The sequence below is a fragment of the Arvicanthis niloticus genome, chromosome 4, assembly GCF_011762505.2.
Source record: "Arvicanthis niloticus isolate mArvNil1 chromosome 4, mArvNil1.pat.X, whole genome shotgun sequence".
Taxonomy (NCBI): Eukaryota; Metazoa; Chordata; class Mammalia; order Rodentia; family Muridae; genus Arvicanthis; species Arvicanthis niloticus.
Window position 1 is genome coordinate 15,002,065 of NC_047661.1, and position 25,806 is coordinate 15,027,870.

The 25,806-nt window shown below is 44.7% G+C and overlaps 1 protein-coding gene across 1 annotated transcript in view; it reads left to right on the forward strand.

The window, feature by feature from the left end:
• Slc7a14 (solute carrier family 7 member 14) overlaps nt 1-25,806 on the forward strand; it is a 104,178-nt gene that overhangs the window by 53,041 nt on the left and 25,331 nt on the right. The window contains exons 2-4 of the mRNA XM_034501371.2: nt 966-1,421; nt 20,424-20,660; nt 22,944-23,161. Of these exons, the coding sequence (XP_034357262.1) occupies nt 1,115-1,421; nt 20,424-20,660; nt 22,944-23,161 (762 nt within the window). The 5' untranslated portion in view covers nt 966-1,114. The remainder of the gene's footprint in view (nt 1-965; nt 1,422-20,423; nt 20,661-22,943; nt 23,162-25,806) is intronic.

The window sequence follows — 25,806 nt, forward strand, 5'->3', positions numbered from 1 at the left end:
TCTTTTGTCAGGATAGCCTATCACAGCAATAGAAAAGCCAGGAACACAATGGACAAGCGAAAGAGACAAGCTAATAGTTACACCAGAAAGGCGGATTTATTCAATATGGCGACGCTGGGATGAGAAGCAAAGGGTTGAGTGAGCCCCTCTTCCAAGCCCATCTTCATGGTCCTGACATGAGATTTGGGGTTGAACAGGGGGCTGTTTAAAGATATTTAGAGCTGGGGCTGGTGAGACGGCTCAGAGGTTAAGAGCACTGACTGCTCTTCCAGAGGTCCTGAGTTCAATTCCCAGCAACTACATGGTGGCTCACAACCATGTGTTGTGAAGATCTGATGCCCTCTTCTGGTGTGTCTGAAGACAGCTACGGTGTACTCATCATATAAATAAATAAATAAATAAATAAATCTTTAAAAAAAGAAAAAAGAAAAGATATTTAGAGCTAAGCCACGGGACTATTTTAAAGACACGTATAGCTAAGCAGCCCTCATCGATGTGTGGTCCCAACATCATCATCTGTCCTCAGTCTCTCCTGCAAGGTGCTCTGACAAGTCCTCAGAACTGTGTGAAATATGTTTCTAGTAGATACACTCTCCCTGAAGCTGACACCAGGGCCCCAAACCTTTCCTTCTCTCAGCATGAGATTCCTAGAGAAAATCAAATTCCTTGAAGAACGGTTGGAATTTACAGAGGGGCACACCAGTCTCCTCAGAACCCCCTTCTTATCAGCTCCTGAACTGCTAAGACTGAAGTACAGAGAAAGACAATGCCCTACGCCCAGCACTGGAATAAGCCAGGCTCTGAGATGATTGTGAGACACAGGACTGGAAGGGAACTCAGAAAGGAGAACACATTATAAACACCAAGGACAGTCTTGTTCCTGTTCGTGGTGGAATGCCAAATGCGTCTCCAGGTCATGGTCTGTTCCCACAATTCTTACCTTTTTTCTCGTGTTTCTCTTGCAGATGTTCATGCCCAAGACCAGGCTGCTGTGACTCCCACTGGACCTTTCTTAAAAGGACACGCACTAATTGCCCCATGAGTTCCAGCATTGTCCACTAAGACTCCCATAGTCCTTTTCTATCAGCAAACCTTCACTGCAACCCTACTGTTAATGATGAGTGGCTTTCTAGCCTCACTGGACCCCCGGCGGGTACAGTGGGGGGCTGCCTGGTATGCAATGCACTCTCGGATCCTGCGTACCAAACCGGTAGAGTCCATGCTGGAGGGAACTGGGGCCACCTCGGCGCATGGTACCAAGCTAGCCCAGGTACTCACCACTGTAGACCTCATCTCTCTTGGAGTCGGCAGCTGCGTGGGCACTGGCATGTATGTGGTGTCCGGCCTGGTGGCCAAGGAGATGGCAGGACCTGGGGTCATCGTGTCCTTCATCATTGCTGCTGTCGCATCTATATTATCAGGTAGGTGTGCAGGGAAGGGGCTCCACGGCGAGCTTATTCACTGCCCTGGTTGCTCCTCATCCCGCTCTGGTAGAGTATTTATTACTAGTTTTATTTATTTTATGTGTTGTGGGAGCATACACCACAGCCTCTGTGTGGAGGCCAGAGGACAACTTGTATGACTCAGCTCTGTCCCGCCACCACGGGTCCGGGGAACCCATGCTGACAGTGTGATCGGCAGACACCCTTCCCTCTGCGCCATCTCCCCATCGCTTTTTAGAATAGTTAGTGATGAGCTGTACCTGGGGCCAGTGGAGTGGCTAGTCTGCTTTTTGGTCTCCTAGCTTCCATTTTCTGTGGTTTTTCAATACAAGCAACTATTCTGGTCCCCGCCCTTCTGCTCTCCCAGCTCCTCACTCTCTGCTGTGTTCTAGCTACTCTGTAGCGTATAGGTTTTAAGAAATAAACCACACATCAGCGATCTCACCCACCCCCGTGGCCAGCTCCAAGCGGCCATCTTGCCCTGGATCCCACCGGCCAGCCAGCCTGCTGCCAAGCTGCTCCAGTCAAAAACCCACTCCCAAGCTACCTCCTCTTGCTAAGCTGACCTCTGGCCTGCTTGCACTTCCCAGGCCATCCACCCCCTGTGGCTGTCCTGCAGAAAGCCAGCTACTACTCACTCAGATCCCCTTACCCCCGTGAAATGAGAACTCTAGAGACTCACAATATGCCAGCCAAATTTATAAGGATAAATATCCAACCCCAAAATGCCTACTCGATGAACACAAAACTCAACTGATATAAACTCAAGCTGCACACCTAGATTGGGCAAATACACCCGACCCTGCTCTACTGCCCATCTATGAAATCCCTAGCTACTTTCGACTCTCTCAGGCCACATGGTTCTGGTTCATCTTTATCTCCTTCTCCCTCCTTTTCCTTCTTTCTCCATCTCTGTCTCCTCTGACCCTTTTCTTCTCCACTTCCCCTCCTATTCTGCCTGGAAGATCCCTCCTCCATATCTTCCCCCAGTGATTAGCTTCCTGTTGTCTTTATCAAATAGCTAGGGGAAATTCCCTTACATTACTCTGTTTCTGTTTTAACTCTCCCTTTCCTTGGAAGATGAGTTGGGTCTCCTAGGGGGAGAAACAGAACACACAGCTAGTACTGAATAGTAGCAAAGACTGTGCAGAGCAAGACAGCAAGTCAATTGCTCTGACATCACTGGGATTTGATGAGCCTCAAGCTGGCAATGGGAGGCAGGGAGAAGGAAGCCAAGCACGGAGCTTTAGTGATGCTATTGAGATAAAACACTGCCTGCCTCAGCAGCCTCAGGGAACCCATCACCTACAGGGAGTTCAGTAGCTCTCCCCTGACCCAGGGCCAAACAACTTGTTCAAAAGCAGGATGACGAGACCTACATGTTGGTGATTTGTGGGGCAGTTCTCCAATTGCTTTTCTTCCTTTCCTTCTTTTTCTCTAGAGCTGTGGGCCATAGTATCTTCCCAGAGTGTCAGAGTTAGGTCAACAGACAACAAGAAGGAAGGAAGAAGGAAGGAAGGAAGGAAGGAAGGGAGGAAGGAAGGAAGGGGAAAAGGAAGGAAGGGAGGAAGAGAGAGAAAGAAAGAAAAAAGAAAGAAAGAGAAACAAGGGAAAGAAATGAGGGAGGAAGGGAGGGAGGGAGTGAAGAAGGGAGAGAAGGAAGAAGAGGAAGGGAGGAGAAAGAAGAGGAGAAAGGGAGGAAGAGAACACCCTGATTCCTGGTGTGACATCATGGCACAAAGACATGAGATTTTGCTGGGCCTGGAGCAGCAGCTGTGTCAGCCAATGTCCTGGCAGTATCTGAGCTTGCCAACTGTTGCAGGTGCAGCAGTTCTCACAGAGAACAGGAGTTCCGTGACTTGTGCACAGCATCACAAGAGAAGCCCTACAGCACTCTTATTCCCCATTAAATAGTAATATTTGGTCTCCATCTATAAGGGAGCAAGATACGCTACAAACTCACACGTATACTGGCTCTTATCTGACCCTTTTCATTTAGTAAGAAAAGATCCACTGGAACCCATCCTCACCGTCAGCTCTACGGAATCCCCTGTCCTGGAATCACCCTTTCTTCTGCATGAAAACTCTAATAAACCGGGCTTATGCAGACTAAAGGACTTCTGTCCCTTTAAACTGAAATGAATTTCCCACATGAACAAATTATCTGGCTACTTGAAACTAGTAAGGTGATTGCAATTCTTCCCAAATTTTATTGACAGAAATTTCTCATCCCAGACTTATGGTTCTAAAAGGATTATCATTATAGATCTGACTAGAGATGGCAGAAGAGACAGCATCTTGCTAAAGGGGATAGCCTAGTTTATTATGCTGTAATAGAATATGTTAACCAGAAGTGACTCAAGGTAGAAGCAGGCTTATCTCAGTTCACAGTCCAGCCCCGTGGGTTAAGTCACAGTGACAGAAGCTTGAAACAGCTGGCCATAGAAAGGAGCAGGAAAAGGCTGAAGCATTGATGCCCACCTGTCTGCTGGGTAGTGCTCAGATAGGTTGGTCTTCTCTAGTCTTCAACAGTCCAGGACCCTCTATCAAGGAAATGCTGTACACCCATCGTGGGCTGGGTCTTCCCACATCAGATAACTTAATAAAGACAACCCCCATGGACACGCCCATAAACCAACACAATGTAGACTATCTCTCCTTAAACTCTTCCCAGGTGACACGGGAGCATAGAACAGACACCTAAGGTGCCTTCCAGTTAATGAGTACTGTACAATTTTCCCAGACCCCAGTCTAGTTGGCCACAGTCCCCAGACTGAAGTGATTGCTGTGTGCAAATCATCCTTCATATGAAAGCCATTGCATTCTGGGAGCACTGAGTCCAGCCTCAGTGTTCACAGCACTATATAACATCTGCTTCTCCATTGCTGAGACGGAGAGCTCAGAGTTCACCCAGCCAGTAATGTGTTGGAGCCAGTTTGCACCAGCGTTTGCGTGTTTGCAGCCCTGGTAGGCCACGCCTCTTTCCAACTTTACTGGGAAATCAAGTTGGTAGGCTGAAGTCAGCTGAGGTGGGACTTCTGTTTCTGCCGTTGGTGTTTGCCATGGAGTCGGTCGTTAAGCATTCCCCAGCCTACTCCTGGCTCGGCTCCACCACAGCCACCACTCAGCAGCTTGTCCTCACCACTGCACCGGGCTCCAGAAGACAAATGCCTGCCTCTTCCCGTCTCTCCAGATGGTCCCATCCATAGCATCCCTCCTCGTTCAGTGACTGACTCATCCCTGCTGAGGCCAACCACAATCCTCAGAGCGTCAGCCACAGCCAAAACCAAAATAGTTTGTGCCGATATTACCAGATTTACAGTGGGTCTCTCCAACCAGGTCTAGCACTGCTGTGCTCTTTGATCGAAAATGTCCTCTCCGCTATCTCCCATCTCATTCCCCTCCCCCTCTCATCCCATCACTTAGAGTTTAACCAACCTTTCCCTGCTTCTCTACACCACAATAGTCCGGTTCCTTTCCATCCCCACCCTTGTTAATACTTGTCTCTCCTCCTTTCATGGTTGTAATCAAAAGCCTGCTCAACACCAGGAAGCCCAGTCTCTACCTTGTATGTTTATCTCCAGCAGTAGTTACTGCTGGGTGATAAGAATGGAGTACAGAGGATGTTGGAACAACAGAATTTAGCTTGTCCCAAGCAGAGAGGAAACATCAATGAGATGATGGGCGCTTGCGCAGAAGAAGCAAACTGTGCATGCGCAGAATGCGGGGAGAGGGGCGGGAGTGACCAATGGCCTTATCTGCTCTTTGATAATTCCGCAGGCCTTGTGTCCTGCAAAGCCCCTTTAATAATATGTTTTTGATAAAGAGCATCATTTCTTTTTTCATCCTGATTCTTACCTACAGCTCTGTGGAGAGTGGGTGAAGGCAGGATGGCTTCTCATTTCGTAGAAGTGTCACAGCCACGCCCACTGTTTTGTAAGCTAACAGAAATAAGTAAAAACGGAAAAGTGGTAGATCACTGGAAACTGCAGATTTCAATGAAGTCGGAGAAATACCAGAATAAAAATACTAACAAAGTGTGGTTAAAGGCAGGAAGTGACGTCAGACAGGGACCTATGTGTGAAATCTGAAGTGGTATGTAACCAGTAAGGCTGAGCTTATTTGGAACCTGGTTAAACTACTAACTAGCTGGGAGACTTGAGACAAACATTGTAACTTCTCTGAGCCTTAGTTTCCCCATTGAGGAACTAAAAATATCTTCTTTGTTGCTGTGAGATCCAAGTGAGATACCTACCAAATCCCTAGTACAATGCCCAGCACACAGCGCTAAATAAGTTGTTTTGTGTCAAACTCTATTGTAGGTACCTGCTGTAATATATAGTATTTCTAATATTCTGATTTCATTATTGTAACTAAATGCCAGAATCTAGCTAATGTATAAAGAAAGTGAAATGGTTGGCTAGTTTACAGTTTTAAAGGTTCAAGGGGACAGCACTATTTGGTCTCCTTTTGATTGCAGGATTTCCTGGTCAAGGCCAGTGTACGTTATTACATGAAGCCTTGTCTCAATTTTTTTCCTATATATTCTAGATGCAAATGTTTCATTAAACGTGTGATTTTGTTTTGTTGAGACAGAGATTTATTATATAGCCTTGACAGGCCTGGAACTCATGATGCAGACTAGGCTGGCCTTGAACTCACAGAGCTACCTGTCTTTGCATCCCAAAGGGTTGGGATTAAAAGTGCAAGCAGTCACACCTGGCTTTACACGCGGAGCTTTGGAAATGTTTTCTCCTAGGTGGTGGCTCTTCCTTTAATTGCTGCCTATTTATATTTTAAAACATTGATCTCCAAAATATATGTCTGAAATTCTAGTTCAGCTGGGGCTGGATGGGGTGCCTTGGGGCTGGTATTTCCTTAAGACGCCCTAAGAACATCTGACACGCAGCTAGACTTGGGAATTGCTGTGCAGTAGGAGGCGGGACCTACCTGCCACAGCTAGCACCCACACGGAGAGGAAGCTTGCTAACAGAAGCCTCTCATACAGCAGGCAGACTTTCCTCTAGGGAAATTTTTTGGCCATGTAGTTCCGTTCCCCCATGCTACATAACCCTTTGTGAAACATGAAACAAACGGGGCTCTAAAGCTACTTTCTCTCCAACTGAACGTGACCCTCAGGTCCACTAACTTCCCCAGATCCTTTACCCAGCTTCACTCTGACGGGATCACTGCCCTCTGGCCTGTCCCAGGTGGTGAGCCATTTATCAGAGGAAACAGCTTGTGCCCAACCTCTGCTTTTTTGTCCAATGGCCTTATCTGCTCTTTGATAACTCTGCAAGCCCTGTGTCCTGCCAGGCCTGCAAAGCCCCTTTAATAGTATGTTTTGATTAAAAAAAAAAAAGCATCATTTTTTTTTCATCCTGATTCTTACTTACAGCTCTGTGGAGAGTGGGTGGAGGCAGGATGACTTCTCTAATTTACTTGGATGCAGATGAAACAAAGCCAAGTTATTGTGCCCACAACAGCTGCCCGTTCAAAGTCCCAAGAGACACTCATGAGCCTGAGAAGGGGAGGAGCATCAAGCATGGTGGGGTTTTCCCCGAGGTTGATGTATAGTTTCTTTCTTTTTTTTTTTTTTTTTTTTTTTTTTTTTTTTTGTATGATTAAAACTGAACTCATGGGCCTGGGGAGACAGCTCGGGTGGTCAATCCCTAACACTGGCCATGTTGAGGTTAGATGTTACTCTGTAGGCAATGACAAAAGCAGTTACATATTTTAGTCACAAAGTAGAGAAACACAATGGAGGTAGAGAGCCAGAGGTGCCATAACGGTGAGACATATGAGAGACTACGGGGCTCAGGGCTCTGAGCTCTGACAGTGAAAGTCAAATGAAGCTTAGAATGGAGAGGATTTGGATGGGTTAAAGACAATGAGCAAGAGGAAGACACGCCCCATCTGTCCATGGAAAGACAAGTAACGGATGAATATTTTGAAGTAGTATGAGAACGATGGAATTGGCAACATAGTTCTGACAACAGAAAGTGAGGATCTAGGTAGAAAACCAGCATGATGGACCACACAGGACCCCTGTGAGAGCTGATGTCACGTGTGGACACAGCATCCTTCCATCCTCACCCACCCACTGTGGGAGGCTGGCTCCAGACAGAGCCACAGTCAGAAAGAACTTCCTGCAAGTCCCACGTCTACTCTTTAGTAAGAACCAGAAGTGAGACTGGAAACCGTAAGACCCAAAGCTCTTCTCAGGAGGCTACCTTTGGCTCATGGAAGCCAGAAACCTTCTCAGTGGAAATGGGTTGGTTACTTGATGCCAGTTCTCTGATTTAAAAAAAAAAAAAAAAAAAAAAAAAAAAAAAAAAAAAAAAAAAAGATAATTAAAAATCCATCCCAGGCCATCAAGATAGCTCACCACTAAGTTTGATGACCTGAGACTCATCCTTGGGATCCATGTGGTAGAAAGCTAAAACCAACACCCACAAATTGTCCGCTGACATCCGTACAGGCACCATGGCACACTCATGTGCTGAGAGAGACAGACGGACATAGAGACAGAGAGACAGAGGGATGTTGATTTAAAGCCCAGGATACTGAGCATACTTTTCTTAGCATGTTAGCATATGTCTGGGCATTAGACTTGGGCAGGCATGTCTGACCAGTAGCACACAAGCCATGTGTGGCTGAGTGTAATAATGAACGTGTTCCAGCACAAGACAGTAAACACGAGGGAGTTTTGCAACTTTTTGTAACTCAATGATACAGTTCTTAAGCATGAGCCTTGTACATGATGACACTGTGCTACAATGTCAGAGGTTGGGCACACCTACTTAATGGAGTGTAGTGTGTGCTTCCTCTCAACCTTAAGAGTTTCAGCACCTCCACCTGTCCTCAGGTGCATCTGTAATGATGGAACTCCTGGGGGGGGGGGGACACAAGGGAGCATGGTGAGCCCGAATTGAGTGTCTGTCTTTCCAACCTTGTTGGCCTGCTCCTGAAGCCATTTTTTTCCCAGAGTTCTGATATGGTCTCCTACAGGCTGATATGTCACATCCAAAGAAAGACTTAAAAGAGTCAAAGTATATACAGAGACATGACTGCATATATATATATATATATACATATACTACATATACATCATATACATATACATATACAAATTATGATGAGTTCCAATTTCATTTTTTAGCACAACAAATCATTTTCGTTCCTCCAGGGAAAAATGGCCTGGGGTGAACGAGGAGGACTGGTGTTTGGATTCTATTTACCACACCTTTCTGTGTCTCCTTACCACACCAGGATGGGGAAAGTACACTTTTAAGACAGTGGTAAGGAAATGAATGAGCAGACACATACCCACCCTCAGAGCTAGGGTTGACCAGCTCTCCAAAGTAGTTTCCAAATATATTGCTGGAATCTTAATAAGGGTTGCAGCCAGCCCAGGATGTGTCGGTTTCTGAAGACGAAAGCGCAGTAAGACCCTCGCTGAATGTCAGCCTTTATTATTGCTGTTACGTCTATTGAACAAATGTACAACGGATACAATGCAACCTCACACTCGGTGTATTAGTGGCTCCAGCTTATGGTTATCATCGTAACTAAACTCTTGAAGACTTTTAACATGATATGCCTGGCATCATCTGTGTGACCATGACACAATTTAAAAATCAACAAAAATAACAACAACAAAACTCCACACTGCTGAGATTGGATCGTATGTAAAGGTACTTGCTCTCAAGCCTGATGACCTGAATTCCATCCCTGCAGGGAGAACCAATTCCTACAAATTGACCTCTGACCTCCGCACACATGTGGTGACACATAAAAGATCATTTTCAAGAACTCCCCCAAATAATCGTTTGCACTATAATATTCGTTTTACAGATGACAGTGCTGAGGTTCAGAGATCTTAGGTGACTTTTATAGGACACTTTGGCTCTGCTTGGCTCCTGGGGTCATCGTCTGCAAGCAGGTTGAACAAGACTCGCACTCCCAAATCATAAACCTCAGCAACAAACCTAACAGCAAAGGAACCCTCCCTAATTTTGCACTTTGAACGAAGCCCACAGCTCTCCCTGAGCTACTGATCACTTTTGTGGGTCAAAACATCTGTTATGTTGGGTCATGAAAATATCTTGAAGCTCAGTGTCTTCTATCACCTGTCAGCTGCAAAAAGGAAGGCACTTGAAGGTCATGGCACTCTGCTGTAGAGGCTTGATTGACAGCCTTGGAGGAAGGTTGTCAGTTACTGGTTCAGAGATGGTATGTGCATCTCAATAGAAATTTGCACATATCTCAAATCTCTGATGGTGAGAAACAGTTTTCTTCAGGAAAAAGTGGGCTCCTTTTACACCTTCCACAGACCATGGTAGAGTGAACAGTCCAGTGGCAATGGGACAGACAGACAGACCCTTCACTCTGCACTCAGCATGGTGAGAACTGCCACTAAACATGGGAAAGAACCCTGAGACAAAGCAAGGGTTTGAGATCTGTGCAGAACAGAAAGGGATCATCTGGGAAGCAATTTTGAACACTACCAAAGTCAACCAGGCCTGGGTTGAAAAGTCAGGGCACCTAAGACCTCATTCAGCTGTGCCCTCAGCACCTCAGGGGCCTTGGACAGGCTATCCCACTTCTCAGTCTATTCCCCACTCTGTAAAGTGAAGAGCTTGAGTTAGATTGCCTGTAGTGGAAATTAGAATGAGATAGAATGGAGGGAGAGTGATGACTTACAGAGCAGAATTCCTGTCTCCCCACATGCAAACTCTCAGCCCCATCTATTCTGTGGCATCTGGAGACCAGGTACAATTAATTAGTCTGCGCACCTGCGATGTCTCTGTGTAAGCCCTGCCCTGTGGCTTACTCCTCATGTGGCTTCCAAATGTGCTTAACCTAGAGCATTCCAAACAGGTGGGAAGTTATAGCCAGGCCAGGACATTAATCCCTGAGCCTTGGGGAAGCTGGATATGGCAGGAGCCCTGAATTAATCACCTCTATTTATGAGCTGCTTTCTTCTTTTATATATACCTTCCTTTCCACGTCCACACCATGAACTTATGGTCTAATTTACAGACTAAAGTCCTAGTAACCCCTCTAGATCTCGGATTCATCATATTTAAGTGAATATAATAAAGGTTTCATTAGCATAGCTATTTTGAAGATTATGACTATGTATGTAAAGCACTTAATGGAGCCCATACACAGAACTATGGCCAGTAATAGTCACACTTGTTACTGTTATTACCACTCTCACCTGATGAAGTCAGGGCCCTTCTTAACACAGATGAGGTAGCCAGGATTCCATATCTTAAGCCCCAAGTCTACCCCTAGCAAAAAAGATTAAAGAAGCAGGCTTCCTGTGCATGTGTCTGTAGGTAGACCTTGTTCAAAGGCAGTATATTTTTCTTTTTAAAGGTATCGAAGCCAGAATTATCTTTTCTACAGGGACATTCCCCTTCTAAAAGGCTGTGCTTTCAAACATACAAATAGGCTGTCTCAAAACCCATGCATATTAGCAAATTCGATAATTGTAAGTCTTGGTGTGCAACTAAGGGAAAATAAAGTGGGTCCCATGGCAAAGCATTAGGCAAGCACACAGAGCAGCAAGGCCTGGCACTGCCAAATGACGGTGGGATAAACATCTGAGGCAGGAAAGCTAATGATTAAGAGTGAATGCCAAGCCCCAGCCCTCACCTCGGTGGCCTGAACTTTGTACCCTATGTCTAACTGGCTGCTCACAGCAGCTCAATGGCTTTGATAGTGCCAGTCTATCAGCTTCAAAGACTAGCCCACTCCTTTGCCCAGGGACAGGAGATAAGGGGTCACAGCCACCCAAGAGAATCAGAGAGCTTCTAGTGAATTCCATTTGCATGACATGGGAAATGAGAACATCAAAAGAAAAGAAAAAAGAGCAGTGGGCAGAACTCTGTTAAATGGCTACACATGGGTGGAGATGAATTAAGGAAGCAACATGGAGAAAGGAATGGATGCAGGGCAGTGGGAAGGAAGGACAGGTTTCACACTAGCCAGCAGGACACGGCACATGCAAGCTTCAGAGACTGATAAAAGGCCGCCTTTAGTGTGGAGATGGCAGTCTCTGGGTTCTAATGGAAGCAAATACCACAGCATTAATAGTGGAATTAGCATGGAGAAGAGAAAATGGCAAGAAACTGAATGGGCTCTCCATCTGCTTTTTTCCTGGTCATAGGCTTGACTGTGCTGTATGGAATGTGATTGCTACTGGGTATCACTGATGCTATGACCCAATGTTGTATAGAGAATGTAATTGCTACCTTGTATTGCTGATGCTGCAGTGCTGGCCATTTGCACAGATCTGAACAAAAGGTTCCCTTCAAAGTATGAATTCATAACTTAAACGTGTGTGTGTGTGTGTGTGTGTGTGTGTGTGTGTGTGTGTGTGTGTGTGTGTGTGTGTGCGCGCGCGCGCGCGCGCGCGCCTTCAGAGGACACATGTACTAAAGTCAAATAGAAAGCCTTTACAGTGACCAGTGGCTGCATGCAGAATTCACCTAACTCATGCAGCCTCAACTCTAATGATTGAACTTGAGTCCTCGGGTCTGCAAGGCAAACAAAGTGGTCTCCACAGCCCTAGCCCTTAGACTTAAAAAAAAAAAAAAATGAACAGCATAACGAAATTCTCTTGTACATGGATACAAATACCTGCGCCTGTAAAACATTTCTAAGTTGTCTTAACCACAGCATTAATGCAGTTGAATTCTATAAATCTGAACAAGAACACTCTCAGTGTCTCACTTAGAATAAGTGCCTTTTTCAAAAAGCCACCAGTGTGTTCAAGGGACTCTTTCATTCTCTGTCATTCCCTCATTCAAAACTCAGATAAAAAGGTGCCAGTGCTGTCAGATTTAGCAGGGGCTGTCTATTCAGAAACAATCTATTAGAATTCTATAGGTAAGACTTTTGAAAAGAGAAAACCTGGCCTGTGTCTGTCACTTGTGTCAGAAAACCCTGTGACCACTGTTCACGAGGCTTCATTCTTCAGAGTGCACAGGTGAGCACATGGCGGCGTTCTCACTTGAGAACACAGCATTTGTACTTCCTAGAGCTCAGAGGAGTAGAGAAAGGAAGGGGCCTAGGGAGATGGCTCAGCAACTAACACTGCTTAACTGTTTTTGCAGAAGACCCAGGTTTGGTTCCCAGCACCTACATCAGAGAGCTCACAACCAGTATCTCCAGTTCCAGGGAATCTGAGGCCTTCTGGCCTCCATGGGTACCTGTACATGTGCACAGCAACACATCCAGGCACGCATGCACATATAAAATACAAATAAATGAGTCTTTTTATAGACAGGGGAGAAAGAAAACATTGGTAGATGGAAGTAAGGTCTGTAAACAAACCCCCACATCCACATAATTCTCTCACAAGACCCCTAAACTGAGAGTCCCTGGCCCATGCAGCCCCTCCCTCCCAAATTGAAGGAGGTTGAAAACTCAAAGGACCTTGGGAAGATCCAAGTTGAAACGTAGCCGTGCACTACTCTCCTTAGATATGTGTTGAGAAGGTTCCTGTCCATGTGCCGGTAATCTCACCTGCTCCTCAGATGCACTGAAGTCTGTCTCCCCATTTAAATGTCATCAACTCTCCAGAGGCAGGGGCTGACAGATCCCTCTGAGTTCAAGATCATCCTGGTCTATGTAGTTCCAGGACAGCCAGAGCTCTGTAGTGAGACCCTGTCTTAAAAGAAAGGGAGACAGAGAGGAAGCGAGAGGAAGGAGGGAGGAAGGGAAGGAGGGAGGTCCCTCTCCTGCTCCTCAAGAGGTAGTGTTGAAAAGTATTTGGAGAGAGAATAGCAAGCTGTCACCACCTCAACTCCCTCTCTCTGTCCTTTCTGCCAAAGGTCTTTGCAGCCCAGTTACAAGAGTCACCTTGAGAAAGAGAAGCAGTTCTCCTAACAGATTAACAAGAAGTGGGAGATTTCACTCACTATTTCTCATGGAAGGCATGAAGCAGAACAAATGGTTTCTATTAAAAGCATAAAACCCAGGAAGAAAAGTGTTTGGGTTCTGTTTCAGAAGTGCATTGAGCAGACACAGCCTGGGCTAGACACTAGAATGGCTCCCAATAGTTCTGACAGTGCTGAGTCCCTGAAACCATCAGCCAGCAACACTTGTGTATATCTCTTAACCCTCCTCTGATGCAAATACTCCTGCCTCAACACTCCAAGAGGTGCTGTTGGCCAAGACATTCCCTCTGTAAATAGAAGCTATAGAGCCATGAAGGGTTCCCTAGCTTATACCAGGGACCATATATGTGTCTCTCCAAGACCCGAAGCAACGTATACAATAGGTATCATTGTCATTCTCCAGGTGGGAAACTAGGGCCCAGAAAGTTCCAACTTGTGTCAAATGATTAGCTCATGGAACAACTAACCCTCGGAGCATTAGACACAACCATTCCACCATTAGACACCACGCAATTCATTAGACACAACCAGCTGAGACCTGCATTAGTCGTGATTACCAACCATAGCACAAGCAAACCACAAGAAAAGTTGGAACTCATCATAAGGTGGAGACTATACCTCTAGTAATCTCTGAAATATTCTCACAGATGGGGAGTTCAAGGGAAAAGAGTAGGTGTGTAGGCTATTCATGCATTTAGTGAACACATTATTCCACTTGGCCTGATGTAGGGGTCAATTCTCTATTAGGATAGCCCATTTTCTTCTCATTTAAATGTCAGTATATTGGTACCATGGTTTGGGTGTTTGGGGGTTCTCTGTTCCCTACCCAACTTTAATTAGAGTCCTGTGAATTCAGTAATTGATGGTGTCAGGTTCTCCCTGATCAATGATGCTGGCTCTCCCTGAACATAGGCAGTTACTGTCCGTCTGGGCCCTAGTTTGGCAGAGAAATCATAAGTCTCTTCTTTGACACAAAGAAAGAGAAGTGCTCCCAGACAAATTGCTTCTCTCCCAGACACATTTGTAAAAATTGCCTGGTTTTTTGTGACAGGCAACGGGTGAGCAAGGTTGCTCAGGTTAGAGCTGGTGATGGGGAGGCGGGAGGGAGATGCAGCCCGATGCATCGCACCCTAAAAAGAAAACCTGAAACTTTTCTGGCTAGCCAAGAGCATCAGGAAGAGGGCGTAAGAGCAAGTTTATCTAAGTTAGATGCATGTAACCTGAGGCTAGAAAAGTATTTCTTAGTCTCAGGGGAAACAGCTGGGATGGAGACACTTGGGCATCTGGAATTCAATGTCACGGAGAAAACAGATGTTTCCAACATGAGCCACACTGTTTCTCTCTGAAGTCCTATAATTTCTCGTCATATCCCAGTCCTAATTACATTTCAAAAGGACCAGCCACCTGGTAATATATGCAAGAATAGCTTAGCCCACTGGGGACTTATGAAAGAAACAGATGCTTTATGAAAGTAAGAAAGCAGGTGGCATCAATCTCAGCAAAATGCCGTTTTTAGAGAAGACATTGTCAAAGCCATGCCTGGGGCTCAGTGGTACATCACACTAGCGTGGTCCAGTGTGGTCCCTCTAGCATGGTCCAGTGTGGTCCCTCTAGCGTGGTCCAGTGTGGTCCCTCTAGCGTGGACCAGTGTGGTCCCTCTAGCGTGGTCCAGTGTGGTCCCTCTTGCGGCTGAGGGTTGGTAGGTAATTAACAATAAGCCAGAACTGGGTAGAGAGGTAAGGAGCCACTAACTCATCCGTCAGCCCAACAGACTGAAGAGCTAGAAAATTACTTCATTAAACATTTCCATTCATGGGCCAGCAAGATGGCGCTTTGAGTAAAGGCCGAGCCTAACAATCTGAGTTCAATTCCCCAGAACCAAATAGACGAAGAAGAGAACAGACTTCTGAAAGTTGTGCTCTGGCCTACAAATACACACACACACACACACACACACACACACACGTGTTTAAGGTCATTTCAAAAATTCTATCCTAATTTCAAAGAAAAATTAACTTAAAATAATTTATAAACTGGTCACCAACTCAGAAGCAACTTGTAAAATTAAATATTCTATCATTATATGAGATGGATGTTCTTGGTTGGATATTTTGTTGTTCTGGAATACAAATCATCTTCAACAATTTCAGAGTTAAATTTCAAAATTAAACTTGTTTTGATTTTTACAGGCAAGACTTCTCTGTGTAGTCCTGGCTGTCCTTGTCAGTCCTGAACTTACTCTGTTGACCAGGCTGGCCTCAAACTCAGAGATACGACTGCCTCTGCCTCCTGAGTGCTGGAATCAAAGGCATGTGCTACCACCACCACCCAGCATGTATTTTGATTTTATAAGTGTCAATGCTAAGAACATTATCTCACACGAATATGTAGTACAAAATAGAAGTATGTTTAAGGAAAATTTAGAAATTCTATCCTAATTTCAAATGAAAATTCATTTAACAATTTTTTTTATAAACTGGTCATCAACTCAGAAACAATTTGTAAAACTGTGCATTCTAACACATCATAATTCAAAGTTATACTAATTTGATATTTAGATGCTGAGGAATGACAGCAGGAAAACATTTAAAATTTTTTTCTCTATAATTAAGCCATTGTTTCTGTAAAAGCAGAAAATTTTATGTACACAGTATACATGATATAATTCATAACTGTCTTAGGGTTTCTACTGCTGTGATAAAACACCATAACCATAAGTAACTTGGGGAGGAAAGTGTTTATTTCAGCTTATGGTTTCATATCCATCCGTCACTGAAGGAAGTCGGGGCAGAAACGAAAGCAGGGCAGAGACCTAGAGGCAGGGTTGAGTGGAAAGGACATGGAAGAGCACTGCTCACTGGCTTGCTCCCAAGGCTTGCTCATCCTGATTTCTTTTATGACCCTGGACCACCAGCCCAGGATGGCCCCGCTCACAATGGGCTAAGCCCTCTCTCATCCATTATCAGTCAGGAGAAATGCATCATAGTCTTGCCTACAGGCCAATCTAGGGGAGTCACCTTCTCAATTGAGGTCCCTTCTTCTCAAATGACTGTAGTGTGTGTCGAGTTAACATAAAACTAGCCAGCACAATAGCAAGTGATGGCCTCTAATCTGAGCCCAGGTGTTTTAGATCACTATAGTTGGCTTTGTGTGGCGCTTACAAATGTTTATATGTACAATGCACATGTTGTGTGTTCAGAACCAAGGCTGAAATGAAGTCAGGCCATGCAACCCAAGTGAGCATGGCCAGAAACACTCAGGTTTCAATGCACCTTTGATCTTGAATTAATTTGGAATCATTACACATTACACATGCAGACAACTTTTACTGTTGCAAACTTTTTCATTCCTTTATGCAGCCTGTCCTAGTCAGCTTTAACTGCCAACTTGACACAGCCTAGAGTCAATGGAAAAAGAAAACTCAACTGAGAAATTGTCCTGATCAGATTGGCCCGTGGGCATGTCAATGAGGGTTTGTCTTGACAGTCAATTGATGCAGGAAGGCCCAGCCCACTGTGGGGAGCACCATTCCCTAGGCAAATAGCCATTGGCTGAATAAGAAAGCTAGCTAAGCATGAGTGAGCCCGTGAGCAGCATTCCTTCATGGTTTCTCCTTCGAGTTCCTGCCCTGACTTCCCTCAGTGATGGACTGTAACCTGTAAGCTGAAATAAACTCATTCCTCTCCTAAGTTCCTTTTAGCCACAATGTTATATCATAGAGACAGAAAGGAAACTGGAATACAACCCCATATAGGGCTATGGTACAGTTTAAGAAACTGTGCAAAAGATTATAAAGGTCCACCAAAATGGAGGACTGCATTTCTCTTGTTCACCTTTTATCTGGGCTCTAGCATGAATAGGCAGAGATGTTACTTTCCAAGTGGCTTGGGTAAATGAAATGAGTACATTGGAAAGCTGTCAAGATTGATTATTAAAATTTGGTTGCAGCCCCAACTTTATCATTGAGTGACCTCCTAACTTCATTTCTGGAACTCAGTCACATCCTCTTGAACTCAATGACCCTGATGAGCAATTGACAAGGGTTAAAGGTTGAACATTCCTTATAGGTCTCTGTGTTTAAACTCTGGGTCTCCAGCTGGTGGTTCTATTTGAAAGGGTGTAGAACCATTGAAAAGGAAAGCATGGCTGACAGACAGAGGTGGTGGACCGCCGGAGACAGATAGGCCTTTGGATGATGTAGCAGAGTGTGCTTCCGGCTAAGCTCTCTGCTTCCTGGTCCTCTGAGATGGTCTCCCACCAGCACAGATAGAGTCGCCTCATCTACCATGAAGACCAGGCTTACCCCTCCAGGACACCAAAGTTTATCTCAGAAATACTCAGTAACATGGGACTGGCTCTGCATTAAACTCCTTCCCATGTCAAACGAATGTTTCAGGGTCAGGAGATCTTTGTCACTTGCAGGTTGTGCCTGTAGCACGCGCTAAAGCGGCCGATTTAGTAGGTGTGTGACAGCGACTGTTGTACAGTGTGAGGAAATTAGGAAGTCAGCAGTTATTTCGAAAAATGCTAAGTTAGTTGGTAAGTAGGTAGGGAATTGTGCTACATGCTAATGGGAAATCTTTCCATGTAGACTAACTGGCACTCACGGGTGAATAACAACCGATTTTAATCCTTCCCAGTAAAAGATCACCTGTGAGAATGTTGGTGCACCTTCAATGGGATATAGAAAGAAAGTAAGTTTCATTCCCCTTCTGCTTCTATGGTACGTGGGTGTGTGCATGTGTGTGTGTGTGTGTGTGTGTCCCTGAGTTTAATTAGGGTATTCATATGAGTGTAGAAAGGGACTATTCAATGAAGCACAGATGACCTATGGAGTGGCTACACCACTGAAGAAAAGCATTCAGCTCCTCCAGAATCTAGTAGCTCCCAGTAGCTCCCTAGGAAGAGTGAGGCCTCGTTAGCCCTGCCCCTCCATGATGCCGTAGACAGGTCCATCTCATGCAGGAAGCCACAGCTGCTGTGTGTTTGTGACTGCAAAGGCCATGTCAAATCCAGAAGACTGTCTCATAGCGCTCTTTATAGCCCACTAAATCCAATTAATACTGACCATACGTGCATGGGTGCAGGGCTATCTATTGGAGCATCAGCAACCTACTAGAGACCACACCCATAAAAATGACTCCTCTCCCTCTCTTCCAGCAGCCATCAACTGCCAATAGCTCTCACTTAGGGTTGGAGCCTCATAACCGCCCCATGGTGGAATGATAACTGGCTTGATCTTGTGCAGAGCTTGTACAAGCAGCATCTGCTGCTGATCTCATGGGTGTAATGGCCTGTAGTGTCCAGAAGACACCTTATTCTGGCTCTTACATTCTTCCATGATATTCTCTGAGCCTCATCCAATTTGGGGCTGTATGCTAATTTTCTTTATTAATAACTACGTCTTTATCTGTGCATGTTTGGCTTCCCCTTAGGTACAGTGCAGCATCTCCACAGCTAGCTTACAGTATCACTCTCAGCAGAAGAGCATCTTCTGTAATGTGTGAAACTAAAAGGAAGACGTCATTATGTGGCCTAACCCAGTTACAGGCAAGGGTCAATCCAAGTTAGGCTTGCACTCGGGATTTTTCTCACCTAAAGAATATAATAGAAACATGCAACAAATGAGGATTGTTTTTTTCTAAACAAAGTTCACTTCTCAATAGTTCAGGAGAATTTACTCCCATTGCCTTCCCAAGTACAATGGTCAAAAAGGTTTTGAAAGCCAGATAGAGTAATGCATACCTATAATCCCAGCACTTGGGAGGAAGAGGCAGTAAGATTATCATTAAATAGAGGATAGCCTGATCTACATAGTGAGTTAAAGGCCAAGCAGGGCTACTAGCCTGCTTAGTTTTTCTTGTCAATTCTATCCAGCTGAGAGTCACCTGTGATGAGGGAGTTGGTGGATTGTCCAGTCCAGACTGTCTTGCAGGGATTTCTTGGTTGTTGTAAAGAGGGCAGCTTACTGTAAGCAGTGCTAACCGGGCAAGTGGTCCCAGGATGTACAGGAAAGCTGACTAATCATGAGCCAAAGACAAGAAACCAGTGAGCAGTGTTCTCCATGGTTCCTGCCCTAACATTCCTGCCTCAAGTCCTTTCCTGCTTCTCTTAAAAATAGATTGTGACCTGGAAGGGTAAGCCGTCCCTTCCCACGTTGCTTCTGGCCAGAGTGTTTCATCACAGCAACAGAAACCAAAGTAGAATGGCCACATAGTGAGACTCTTCTCTCAAAAGGTCCAAAGAAACAAACAATCAAACTATGTTTCTTAGGAGGCAAGATTGGAAATGGCGACAGTGGCTTGAAATGGTGTCACATACACACCATCCGTATAACAACGTTTTAGTCAGTGATAGCCACATGATTTTAGTCACATGATGGTAGTCTTCATGGAGCTGACTTCATGCTACTGACTAGACCATGAAGCTGCTAAACCCTGTAATGTCTCCCACGCAGCATGCCTGTGGTGATATCGATACAGACTCACTGCTCTGCCAGCAGTATAAATGCATAACACATACAGCTGTGTACAGGATGTAATACTTGATAAAGATAATAAATGCCTCCATTACTGGCTTTTGGTTCATGATGCACTCTTTTTTATCAGTATATTAAGGTTCACTCTTACTTATAAAAGGAAAAGTTTGCAGTAAAGCAGCCACATTGCACCAGCAGTGCATATAGTAGTGTTCATTGTGTCTCTTCCTTCTAGCATTTTCTCCTGTATTTCATTTATTCATTATGGCCCTCAGAGTAATGAGCTATATGATACGTATTTATTTAGGTGTATGGATCTGCATGGCATACATAGGTTTACAGCCTACGTATAGCAAGCTATTCCAACTAGGTTTGTACAAGCACACCACAGTACTCTCATAGCAAGGAAGTTGCCTAATAACACATTTCACAGACCATGTCTTCATTATCCAGTGATGTGTGGCTATACATAAATTTCTGAGTACTGGTGCTAATAGGGCAGATTCCTACCATCTTCTTTAAAATGTCAGGCATCAAGATGTTACTTATCTCCAGAAACCTACTGCCTGTTTTCTTTGTCCCTTGCAGGTGTGTGCTATGCAGAGTTTGGAGTTCGTGTCCCCAAGACCACAGGATCTGCCTACACCTACAGCTATGTCACTGTTGGGGAGTTCGTGGCATTTTTCATCGGCTGGAACTTGATCCTGGAGTACCTTATTGGCACTGCAGCTGGTGCCAGTGCCCTGAGCAGTATGTTTGACTCCCTGGCAAACCACACCATCAGCCGCTGGATGGTGGACACTGTGGGAACCCTCAACGGCCTGGGTGAGAAGGCATGGTCCTTTCCCCCTAACATGCAAATTCATGAGCCAGATGAATAGATTCCCCTTTAAGAGTGCAGCTTAAGGGCTGGAGGGATTGCTCAGTGGGTAAAGTATTAGCTGGGCAAGCATGAGGACCTGAGTTTGATATCTCCAGAACACACACACGTACACACATACATGCACATGCACACACACATACACACCAATTTGGAAAAATGTGTCGAGAATGTTAAATGCTTCCTTTTGTTTTTACAAAGCAATTCTTCGCCCTAAGTAAATTATTCTAATTTTCATAAATACTTCGTACAAAAATACGTTCATCCCAGTCTTAAAAGGATGCATACCCCTTATTTGAGATTCTCGGAATCAGTATTCTTGAGGGGTTTTTCAGACATTGAAATATAAATCTATAAATGATAAGACATTGGGATTGTCAAGCGACACCCAGGTCTGACATAAAATTCATTAGTTCTTTATATACCTCTGCAACACATGGCATGAAGATAATAATTATTCAACATGTTATATAAAGTTTCATTGTATGGGTGAATTTTGTCACTTGTAGCATTGTGGTGGCCACTCAAAAAGTTTCAGATTCCAGAGCATCTCAAACTTTGGATTTTTAGATTATGGGTGCTCAACTGTGATAATTTTTAAACTTCCTTCAGTGGGACACATGGCCATGTGAATTGTGGATGCATGTTATGTGACTGGCAACTAAAACAGTGACTAAAGAGGACATAGCATGAACACTATATTAATTTATAATGCAATGTCACATATCAAAGGACATGGGCTGTACTGCATGTGCATCCTGCCAACAGCTATGTAAAAACAAAATCAATTGGAACTGGAGAAACTTTACCATGATTTCACTGTAAATTTTTTATAAATTATTTTTTTATAAATAAATGTTTTCACTTCCAAATAAACAATTTTAAGGAACAAAACAGATTCCAGTCCAACTAACTTCCACAGGGCATCATCCTATTACTGAACAAGGGCTGAATGGTTAAAGGTCATCTAACAAATACCAGGAGACAGACCTGCTGTCACTTGCCACCAGATTTCCATCCTGATGCCTGGTACATCCTTCTGTATTCACAGGATTCATATTAATAGCTGAAGAAGCTTTGCAGTCTTGTCTCAGAATTTCCCAAGACGGCTGGGGATGGAGCTCAGTAGTACAGTGCTTACATGGTCCATTTAGGACCTGAGGGGGGAGGGAGAGGGGAGGGGAAGGGGGAGAGGGGAAAGGGGGAGGGGAGAGGGAGGGGGAGAAGGAGAGGGAGGGGGAGAAGGAGAGGGAGAGGGAGCAAAGTTAATTCCAAGGCTCTGTCAAATCATTTGATTTCGGTGCACTTATCTCAAAAAACTACTTAACAAAAATGCTGACCAGGGCTGAAGAGAAGGCTCAGTGGTTAAGAGCACTTGCTGTTTTTCCAGAGAACCTGAGTTTAGCTCCCAGGATCCATCTCAGGTGGCTCACAGCCTCCTATAACTCAGCTTTGGGGCATCCAAGGCCTATGTCCTCTACCTGCACTCATGTGCACAGACTCACACACAGGCACACACACACACACACACACACACACACACACACACACAAAGAGAGAGACAGAGACAGAGAGACAGAGAATTACAAATAACAAAAATAAGTCTTTTCTTTACATTGCTGCTCACCCCAATGCCACAGTAACAAGCATAATTGTGGCTGTGTTCAGATTTCCTACCATTTTAATTCTGAAAGGACCCAAAATCAGTCATTCACTCACTCACTTTGCGGATGAGGCTGCCGGCAAAAGTGCAGCTAGAATCCAGGCTCCCTGGCTGCTGAGGCAATTCCTCTTCCTCTCTGTAGAGGGCAGGAGTCCACTGGGCAATGGATGGTCCAAGACACCAGGACCTACAAAGCTAACAATAATGAAGATGAAGGAATTTTCAAAAACTAGGTTAGACTTATCCATGAACCCCAACTGTCCCAAGATACTCCTGACTGTATATGTGCTTGCCCTGACTCCACGGGTACACTGTGACATGCCCTGAATTTCGATTTATGGCATCAGGTCACCTTATCTGTGTCCCAAATTCCCTCATTTGCAGATTAAACACTTATATCTGATTATGGACCATAACAGTGACATGTTATGTGTACAGAGAGAGAAAGACAGACAGACTAACCACCACTCTAAGGGTTGTAACAACCCAGGTGCAAAGGGATAGAATGGGTCCACGGGGCATCTTCTTCTCTTTAGACAACATTAACCACATCTTCCTCCTCCAGGGAAAGGGGAGGAATCATACCCAGACCTTCTGGCTCTGGTGATTGCGGTCATCGTGACTATCATCGTGGCTCTGGGAGTGAAGAACTCTGTGGGCTTCAACAACGTCCTCAATGTGCTGAACCTGGCAGTGTGGGTGTTCATCATGATTGCAGGCCTCTTCTTCATCAATGGCAAGCATTGGGCTGAGGGCCAGTTCCTGCCCCATGGCTGGTCAGGGGTGAGTTTATTCTCAGTGCCTTCCGTGCCAGGAATAGTTTAAGACACATTTTCAAGAAAATGTGTTCTTCTAATTGGCATGTTCTGAAGAAGTGTTTCGATTCTGAACTCGTTTACTGGCTGTTTTGCTGAGATCCTAGTCCACACAGGTGACAATGACAGCTTTGACGTGGTGCTCTTTCTCAACCTGCCTACCTCCATGCTAAGTGCTGCATGCATTGTCCCATCACAATAATCTTGGGTGGGAAATATTCACAAGTGGGACAAAACGATGAAAACATCTGCACCCAGAGAGATCCAGTGACTCCCTGTTAAGCACAGCGTGTGGTAGAATTAGAACCCAAAGGCAGGAGTATTGGATTCAAAGACTGTAGGAACAGCTCAGTTCTGCTAAGAGAGGCAGCCATGCACAGAAAGAGAGAAAGCAGTAAAGAAAGCCAGCGACAGCATACATAGGAAAGGGCTGCCTTTCCTCAGCGCTGGGGGGCAGGGGAGTCATTTATAATCAGACTCTAACATCCAACCCTGGAAAGAGAGTCCCACAGGTCTGAGAGCAGAGGGTGGGTTCAGCAGAGTGACAGCTGTAAGTCCTGAGAGGCACATAGTCTAACTAGTGTCGTCAGGTTAAGGTAAGAGGGTAAGCTGGAAGACAGAAAGGACATCTTAGATCTCTCCTCAGGACCTGGTGGTGGTAAAGTCAGGGTGGCAAGTTCTTTATGCTAATAAGTGGTTCTAAGTCTCTCCTGACTTCTTCGTACAGTGGAACTGAAAATACTTATTTTGTGAGTTTATTGGTAAAAATCATCAGACTTTGACGGTGGAACATAAATCAGAAATTTTCCGGAAGGAGGGATCTTCGAAGCTCCCAGGTCCTGTCCCCTCATTTCACACGTGAATGACTATCCAGAGGCCCGGAGAGGCAGGTCGGCCTGGTGCTGGGGTAAACTTCAGGACTCTACCCAGTTTGCTTTGGTAGCTTTGCTTAGACTGGTTTTCCTCCAAGATGTTCAGGGATCAGAAATCAGTCTTGGAGAACACTCAAAATAACTTCTGTTTATTCCGAGCCATGTCATGCTACTCAGTGCAGAGAAATAAGACATTTAAGCCAAAATAGAGTCTGTTGCTTTTCTGTAGGAATTCCACGGAACCACGGAGCACATCTCTCCTCTAAAGGAGGACAAAGACGCACTGTTGGATCCCAAGTCTGCATTTTCTTATGATACAAATTGTTCTTTTCCTATCACACAAGAGAAACAACTAATTATAAGAGAAGAAAGGAGGAATGTCCCCTGGACCCCAACTGAATTCACATGTAACTCCTGAAATCAGTCTACACATTTTTCAAGGCTGTAAGGGATGGGGACTTACTGGAAGACACTGGGCACCAGTTTACGGCTGTGATTTTAATTATTCTATCAAGGGAGAAGACAAACTTGTACCTAATGCTTGCAGAAAAGGACAGCCTCTTGGCTGCTTTGGTGTAGGATTGTGAGAGTACTAGCTGCTGTTCTAGGTGCTCCATCCATGTTACCCTGCTATTATAACCTAGTATTAAACAGGTGATGTTTTACTCCCATCATGCACTTGGAGAGCACAAGGCTCAAAGCTGCCAGTAACATGGTCTTACTTCACTTAGTCAGGGCAGGGGTTGAAGTTCCTGCCCAGGGCTGGCAACTAATCTTACATATTTTCTTTAAGCTTCAGGGAGAATTAGAATATTGGAAATTTTATTATGTGTATGGATGTTTTTGCTTGTGTGTATGTCTGTGTCTTTGGGGGTGTCTTCTTCCTGCTTCAGGGATTCTATACCTTGTCTGATCAGGAGGTCACCACTTCAAAGACTCATTAGACATATCTTTGGGGGTCCTGATTTATGCACCCTGGATTCTCAGCTGCTTTTCTAGAAAGAAAAGAAGGTCTAAATTTAGACATAAAGAAAAAAAAAAGAAGGGTGGCTTTTCTACCATTTAGCATTTTCTTTGTGACAAACACTTTCTAATATGTTCGTTTATTCTTCAAAGAGCCCTGAGAAGAACAATGATCTGTCCACGTTTGTACCAAAATAACTGATGTTTAAATTATCCAGGATGACAGTTCTAGTAAGCAAGCGAGTTAAAACTCCATTCTAGTGATGAATGACCCAAAGCCCAGCTGATTCACACCCCTCCCCCTGGCTCACACCCATCTACTTTGTTTAAGCCTCTGGCCACTGACCCCACCTTGTCACTGGCCACCAAAAAAGCCTGGTTGGGAACTTGAATTTTTTTTTTTTTTTTTTTTTTTTTACTGCATATCTATTCTCCCTAGAGGAAACAAATGTATGTCCCTAGAACAAAAAAAAAAAAAAAAAAAAAAAAAAAAAAAAAAAAAAAAAAACAGGTATTATCTGAGCACGGTGAACACGTGTGAGATACTGACTCATCTCCCTGTTCCCTGCCTGGCCTTGGGTTTCTGCTTCATCCGTGTCCTCCCTAGCCTTGCTCTTCCTCAGCCTTGCTTACAGATCGTTTTTCTTGTCCATCAAGGCCACTGTGAATTTAAGTCACCTATTGTAAAGTCCCAACACCTTCTCAGGACTCCGTCATCTGCCACAGTGGTAAAAGGCATTTCCCATTCTTACCTAACAAACATCAACAGAACTGTGTT